Here is a 7858-nt window from a genome sequence, read left to right as displayed (position 1 = left end):
GTCGGAGCTCGCTCGCTGCCACACTAACAATCCTCCTGCATAAAGATCTTATTTCTGGGGCACCTGATCTTTGAAAGAAAAAAAATGCCAGTAGGTCCCGCTGTATCGGTGCTCAGTAACAATTACGATGTGTTCCAATTCTCCTGTTTGCAGTAGCTGGGTGGAATGTAAGCAAATACCGACAAATTAAAAATAGTCGTTCTTGCCTGCAATACGTAGGGATTCATTATCATCACTACCAAGCTGAGAAGTTGTTACCTAGAGTAAATTATGTGATAAATTATTTCACAGAGTCACAGAATCGTTTAGGTTGGAAGGGACCTTTAGGATCATCGAGTCCAACCGTTCCCCCAGCACTGCCAGGTCCCCACTGAACCACTCAGCACCACCTCGACACATTTTTTAGTGTGCTTAAGTGTACAATTAAACAACACCTTTTTAAACGGAAATAGCTAATTTGCTTTGAGAGCATTGAAAGATTTTTGTTTCCACATTAATCTACTTCAAATGAATCATCCGATGCAACAAAAAATAATAAAAAAAATCTGCTTCCTTTTCCGTGAATATAATTACTGAGACACAAGCAGCAGCCAAACCAGGCCTATACCATACCAGCACCAACCCGAAGGAACGCATGGATTGTGTATTGAGCCTTCTGAATACACACAGGAACGTCTGCATTTCCCTTTGCAGCCCTGACTATTCCTTGGGCATCCTGTTGTGAAATATCTGCAGCGGACACAGACAACACGTACAAGAAACACACTTGCAATCCACAAAGACACAACCCCCCCTGCCTTGCCTCTGCTAGAGATGATGAACCCGATCTCTGAAAATCAAAGTTATTCCCCTGTGCTGAGTAGCAAAGTACTCTCTGAAGCTGAGGGAAAATGCTGTCCCCTGCAAGACACGGCATAGCTCAGCAAGAATGGAATTATCGGGATATTGAGATGGGAAAGCAGAACAAAATCTGAAAATACCTTTTTGAAATGTGTGATATGTTTTAGTCTCTCAAATATTAGAGAGCTAACTCTGTCTTTAGTCAGAAGAAACAAGAACACAATTTCCTGCCTTTGGCAGGGCTTGAGTAGGGTTGTTATCACTTGAAAGACTACTTCATTGTTTGGGGTAAGATAAGGAGGAAGGGGGGAGTCCTCTCTGTGCAACAAATCATGACCGCGGAGAAAGAAGTTACTCAACTGGCCTTGAGAGAGAGATACTGCCCAGTTGTCCCTGAACTGCGCATGCTCTGGAGAATGAGTTCAAAAGTGCATCTCCGAGGATGATTCTTACTTCATCAGAGGATGACCTTACTTCCTCCCTGAGAAAGACTGCGCCTGTGCAAGGGGGAGGAGATCTAATTTACATCAAGAGCAGGACAGGCTGATGAATATGTATTAGGTGATTGAGCAATCTTTTAAATATTTTTGTCCTGTTGCTTTAAATAAGAAGCGTTTACCACGGCTCCTTTAGGGTACTTAACCCTTTGCTGCACCCAGCGCTGCAGAGCTGAATAAACATACCTGTTCCTCAATTAATTTTGATTGCGGAGTTATTCCACGCATCAGTATGACCCTGAGAAGGTGCCACTACAGCTCTGCTGAAGATTTACATCGGATCTTTAGTCCAGTGTGCAGACAGGGGAGTGGCCAGAGAACTTTAACATTTAAATGCCATTTAGTCAAGCAGATCAGCATGGTCGCATGTTGAAGACCCAGAAGAACCATTTCTGTAACAGTTTTTGGTCAGCTTCTGAGAAATGAGCAGGTCTTGCACACCCCAGGTGAAATCTCACTGCTCCGGGCAGCACAGAAGACAAAAACACAGCCCAGCACCATGCTGCCCATCCACCCTCGTACCAGGGAATAAGGAGGTTCTGAGGATGGGCTGCTCCTGAAAATCTCACCACTCAACAGAGCTCCAAAACCATTTGGCTAAAGGGCAGGTGAACCTGCAAAGCACACAAGTGGTCAGAACATGGGAGAGAACAGCAGCCCTCGCCCACATGGTGAACTTGGATAGTTTGCAGAAGGTAAGATGGACAGTTTGTAGTTTTAAGAAAGGTATTAAAAGATCAAGAATTTGTATTCCAGTCCTGTGCTCTGCACATAACAGTTACTGCCATCTCCACCAGACTGAGAAGCCTGCGCTTGTCTCTCCTTAGTTAAGAAGTGTTAACGAACAGGAGTTGGTTTCCCAGCAAAGGCAAAAAAGATGTGAGCAACCGGTGAAGGTGTCCCAAGGTGAGAGAACTAGTCTCAACACTCGCCCAACAAAACTATTTCACAGGTGAACTGACAAAATGATACGCTGCTCCCTGCAGATTCCAGGGCTTTCACACTTCCCTCCTCTCACAGACACGACCCAGGATATTTTTAATGCAGTGTTCTGTGAGCAAAGGACATGCTTCCCATTCTAACCTCTATGCCAAGTCTCGGCATAATGTGAAGCGCCCTGTTCAAACCCTGGAGATTAGATTTGTCTGACTGCCTTTTCATTCATTTCCCTCCTGGAAGTTCATAGGACACTGCTGTTTATTTACTGCGGTGAGTTTATCGAGTAAAATATAGTAAGTGATGCAAGCACCTGACAAATGAAAAGAAAGGAGAGCGGCGAGAGGCCAAAGTTAATAAACCCAGAGAGCGGGATCAGAAACAGAACTAGTTAATTGAAATCAGGAAGTCCATTCAGTAAAAGCAAAGAGCTTTTTGCCTCCTGTGGAGAAGAGACAGGCAATGCCCTCCTAGACACCAGGGAAAGTTTCGCCGACTACTGTGCTGCAAAGAGCAACATTTGTTCCAGGACTTTTGCAGTTAGAGATTTTACGAGACCTTCCAACCGACACAGGATTGAAAAATCCAGTGTCTGCACCTTTATTACACACCGAGAAAGGAAGCCACGGAGGTAGGAAAGCTGCAAAGCGGGATGAAAGGGCACATTGAAGAGGTTTTTCCAGCAGCCTGATTCACAGTGGGTAGTGCCCTGCACAGTAAATTAGTTCTAGGGAAATGAATGGGGCTGTTTGTGAAAGAGAATAGCTTGGAGCTTGCCCCTTCGCAAGTGATGTGAGTCACCTCGAGACGGCCCTTCACTCGCCAGGAGATTTACTGGCTGCTCCTAGTCAAGAGTCAAGCTTGAAAACGTTGGTGGAAACTGTCTTGATGCGGTTATTTAATCACAGAAGGATTCTCACAGACCCCTTACACAGACTCTTACTGTACGCACGAAAACAACCACCGAGGTCTTTATTTTATAGGCACATGGGTTTGAGGTAGCCCTCCCTTGAAAGAGGTGCACCGGACAGCTCAGCTGCACTCACCCACCCTGAAAGGAGTCCAAGGGTTTCTGATGCTGACACCACCACACCTCAAATAACCTTTTGAACGTGCACATTGACTGAGGAACACATACCCAAGGTCAAACCAACCTAACAACGTCACAAAGCCTTGCTGCCAGAATAAAGCAATCCCAACACTTTACCCCCAAAACTGCTGCTCTTACCGAGTTTCACGCTTTGCACGCGGCCTCCAATTCGGTCGGTCGCCTCAAGGACAGTTACATCCGTGAAACCGCTTTCCAGGAGCGCTTTTGCCGCTGACAGGCCCGCGAGCCCAGCACCGATAATTACTATTCGAGGCTGTTGCTTTCTCCGTAGGCCACTACTAAGAGGATCATCCGTGCTGTCTGCAGATATTTCACAACTTTGCATGCCGTCCAAGCTCTCTTTCTAAGGAACCTATGGAAAAAAGCAAACAAGGGTGTTCAGGGAACTTGGCTCAAACTTAGCCTCTGCAGTTAAAAAACCAAAAGTCCAGGAGGAAAGAAAGAAAACTTTTGAACTAGACTCAGCTTGCAAAAAGGGATAGTGAGGACAACTGAGGTCAAATCGGGATGCAACAACTTTTTGGCTTGGAGCACTGGTAATCCAGAAATCTCCACCCTCCTGTACCATGTAGGCTATTTCCAGAGAAGTCAAGGATTTTCAAGCTTCCATCTTTCTATATAACCTACAAAAGTGGCAATTTCGTGGTAAAGACTTTAAAACAAAAAGAAAACCACATGCCCAGTGCTGACAAGCTCCACAACACAGCAATGAAGCTTCACTTTCAGATCATATAACTGCAGGACTAGGGAAGGAGGACTTAGCTGAAAGCATGGAGGTCAGATAGCAACCCAGTCCTTACAGAAATGGTATAGGAGGAAAAATGTCCCAGCCGAGGAAAGCCAAGAAGGGCCACTGAAAAACTGACAGCCGCGTGATGAAGCTGTCCAGCCACATCAGGATCAACCCCCGTCTTTGATGAGAAGAGGTTCAAACTCATACCAGCCTGACTAGTCCAATTCTACCCCCACCCACCCAAGCACTCCTCCAAGCAGTATCCTGTTTTTCTTTGCAAACTCCTAGAACCCATCATTATAACAGCGTATACCCTTAGTACTCGGGTGCCATCACCTTCTTTTAGTACACGGCCTGAGTCGGTGGTTAAGGTTAAACCTTAATCAGGGATCACCAACGTAGGAGATCTTTACACATGAATGTCAGTGCCAAGTCATCTGGTAGATTCACATTTGCTCTCAAGACCACAAAGAAACAGGGTAGAGAGACACGTACCCCACCAGGCCCAAGAAAAGATCAGTCCTGGTTTGCAAAGGATAAACATGCAGCCCAGGATTCACCAGCCTTTGAAGCAGCTGCTCCCCAACGATTTGGGTAAAGGACTCCCAGTCTCACCGTCCTCCCTATCCAACAGCCACCAAATGCAGACAAACCCAAAGAGCAAATGTGCTGCCTCTACCTGTTGCCAAGCTGGATACACCTTCTGTCTCTCCCCCATTCACCCAACACTTGGCCAGTGCTAAAGACTCCTGTTTCTCTCTTGCACCACCAGCAGAAGAGTCAAACCTTCATGCTTAAGACACTGATGGACCATTGCAGGACATGATCATGTGTACAAATGAAATGCAAAGCAAACGGTGGTTTCATTTTGAGATCCCTATTTCTCTGGGATCTTAAAGCATTCATGTATGTTGTCCAAGCACCTCCTGCTCTCTGGAACAGAGGTGACACCACAGTGCGTCAGTAGTGATTTAAGCAGTGGTGTAAAAAGCAAAGTGGTCCTACTGGGGCTGTAATCCATGGCGAAAGAGTCACAAATGATGGTTATTTGACAAGCAGAAAAGCTGTGAGCAACCAAAACAGGACTTCCAAGCAAGCTTGGAAGCAACCCAATGAAAAAAAAAGAGGCATCACTTCACTCCACTTACCAGTGCAGGACAATGGGAAGGGGCTGGGCTTCCTACAAAGAAATGGTTTTTCCACCACCTTCTCTTGAAGTTCAGTGAAGCCACTATGTTTCTTGTGCCCTGCCAATCACTGGTCCTTTACCTCCCCTCCCAACCATGTCAATCCATCAGCTTTTAATCTAACAAGATAAGAAGTGGCATTTCTCTGGGGTCTTTTAACATGGGCCCCGAACATGTGGATCTCTGTATTCAGAGCTTCAGGGAAGTCCACCACTGGGATATGACGGGCAAAGCATCACAGTTATTAACAGGTACCTCAGAACCGCCACAGCAAGTCATAATGAAGAGCAAGGGGCTGGTACAAAGAGAAATGACCCTCTTCTGGCAGTACCAGCTTCCAGCATTGAGTCAAATAAGCTCTGTCTCATTGTGAGGTACAGCTGATGTCCAGATTTCTGAGCCTCACAACCCCGGTTCTTCTCCCCCTTGCATTTGTTGACTCCTTTTTGGACCCCTCTATACTTCTGGCCTTCACAATGATTTTATGGTGAGGAGCTCCACAGTCTATTAACCTGATACAAATATTAAGGTCCTTTTGGTGGTTTCACAATGGCTACCCAACGAAAATTGAGGACATCCCCCAAAACTATGTTGCAAGAAACATAGAACAGTCATTTGATGCTAAGGACCTTCATGTATGATCCTATTCATGTCTTCTTCAGGAAGAAATAAATCTTAACATGGCTGGTCTTTCCTCCTTTGTGAGCTGTTGTAAACCCAAAGCTGAAATAACTCTTACTAGAAATGCCTTCAGGATTGATTACAACATTCTACAACACTCTCCACATCTCGAGGTAACACCTTGATCCATGGATTTTAACTGCCACAGTAAAGAAAATTCTCTTCTGCCATCTCCATCCCACAGCTCAGTTCTTTAAGTACAGCTTTCCCAGTCCTGGCTCCAGCGGACTCATGTGAATTCTTCACATAAAAGCGTCAAGAAAATGTTTTCCCTTCCTGTTTCAGAATAATAATACTGGATTAGGTGACCTGTCTAGACAGATGAGAAAATAAGAGGGTATTTTGCGTGTAGAGAATCCTGATTTAGAAACCACCTTTAATTAGCCAACAACCTTTGCCGTATGATCGTTAGGCAAAAGCAATTAAAATTTAGCAAGTGTTTGGGCTTTCCAGCCAGGATCCATGCTCTGCTGCGAAACAAACAGGCGATATAAATATATGAATCCCCACTACTCTGTATTTCAGTATCTATTATACACTCCATTAGGCTTGTAAGTAAGACAAGCACATAAACTACGGTCTATTATGTGCAGTGTTCCACCTTCAGTACTTGCCAAGCCATAAGCCAGGGCTCGAGCCAGTGAATATTACTAGGTCCTCTGACACAAAGATAGTTTGGCTTTTCACTTTTTCATGATTGCCAAAAAGGGTTGTTTCTCTGTTCTTTTCTTAAATCACAGGGTAAGAAGGGTTAGCTGTTGTATGGTGAATCTCTCTGAGGCTGTAATTTTACTTTGCGTCCGTCTAAGAGTGTGGGTAGTAGTAAATCATAGCCTCACTAACAGTAAACCCCCACCCTGCTTTGTCTCGCTTCCCTGTGAAATAGCCAACAGGCACAATGAAATAAAATTAAAAGAAAAATCCAAATACACATCTTCCTTCTGACTTAAAAAACCAGCTTTGATCCTCTTACCTCATGTGCATCTAAGTGTCTCACTCGTGGTTTTTGAATCACATCTTCTTCCAGACCCGCTCCCTTTTCTCAGTCTCTATGGCCACTCTGCCCTCGGTGTCTCTTCCCCTCATTGATCCCTTGCCACTACTGCTCATTTCCTTCAGTCAAAAAAAACACCTTAAAAAATCCCTAAAAACATCCCCCTTCCAAAAAAAAAAAAACTCCAAAACCCAACATTGAGTTTAGCTGCTGTTTCCCAGCAGGCAAATCTGCAACAATCTATTTTCAAAGATGGGCATCGTTCTACCAACCCAGAATCATGGGTTTCCATTCCTGGCATTGGTACCCTTCAATCCTCTGAGCTCCTCATCCCTTCATCTCTGCTGCTCTCAGTTGTGCACCCAGCCCGCGGGCTGCTCCCAGGAAAATGACTCTAAAACCTTGCAGGTCACAAGGAAGAAGCCAGGGAATTAAGGCACTTCACAACTGCCCTCCTTGTCACAACAATGCTCTGCGATCAGGCTATTCTTCTAGAACCTTAAGAAAAAGGTCACCACGGCTCTGACAATTTAAAAATATAAAACCAAAATAAACAAAACAGTTTCTCAAGGAAATCTGCTATTCTTAGCTCACCCAAACACTCTCCTGGTAGCACTGTCCTAGCTGATGACTCAAAGACTTAGGCAACATATTGAAAACAAGACTGACTGCCTAAAAGCTGTTCTGGTGATTAGTTGGGGGTTTTGGTCTGTTTGTTTCTTAGACCAGGATTGCTTATTCTTAAAACAAGTGGCCTTCCTCTCCCCTCACACTTCATATCACACAGCAAGAGAGTAGACTTAGACTAGATATATGGAAGAAATTCTTCATGATGGGGGAGGTGAGATCCTGGCCCAGGTCACCCAGAGAAGCTGTGGA

At 44.9% G+C, this 7858-nt stretch overlaps 1 protein-coding gene across 2 annotated transcripts in view; it reads right to left on the bottom strand.

Moving 5' to 3' along the window:
* Positions 1–3740, bottom strand: part of SMOX (spermine oxidase) — a 26671-nt gene extending 22931 nt beyond the window's left edge. For both annotated transcript variants that reach the window (XM_010136319.1, XM_010136327.1), the window contains exon 1: positions 3502–3740. In XM_010136319.1, coding sequence (XP_010134621.1) covers positions 3502–3709 — 208 coding nt within the window. In that variant the 5' untranslated portion in view covers positions 3710–3740. The remainder of the gene's footprint in view (positions 1–3501) is intronic.
* Between the last annotated feature and the right edge of the window lie 4118 nt (positions 3741–7858).

The sequence above is a fragment of the Buceros rhinoceros genome, unplaced genomic scaffold (assembly GCF_000710305.1).
Source record: "Buceros rhinoceros silvestris isolate BGI_N320 unplaced genomic scaffold, ASM71030v1 scaffold5660, whole genome shotgun sequence".
NCBI lineage: Eukaryota > Metazoa > Chordata > Aves > Bucerotiformes > Bucerotidae > Buceros > Buceros rhinoceros.
This window is presented reverse-complemented; position numbering and strand designations above follow the sequence as displayed.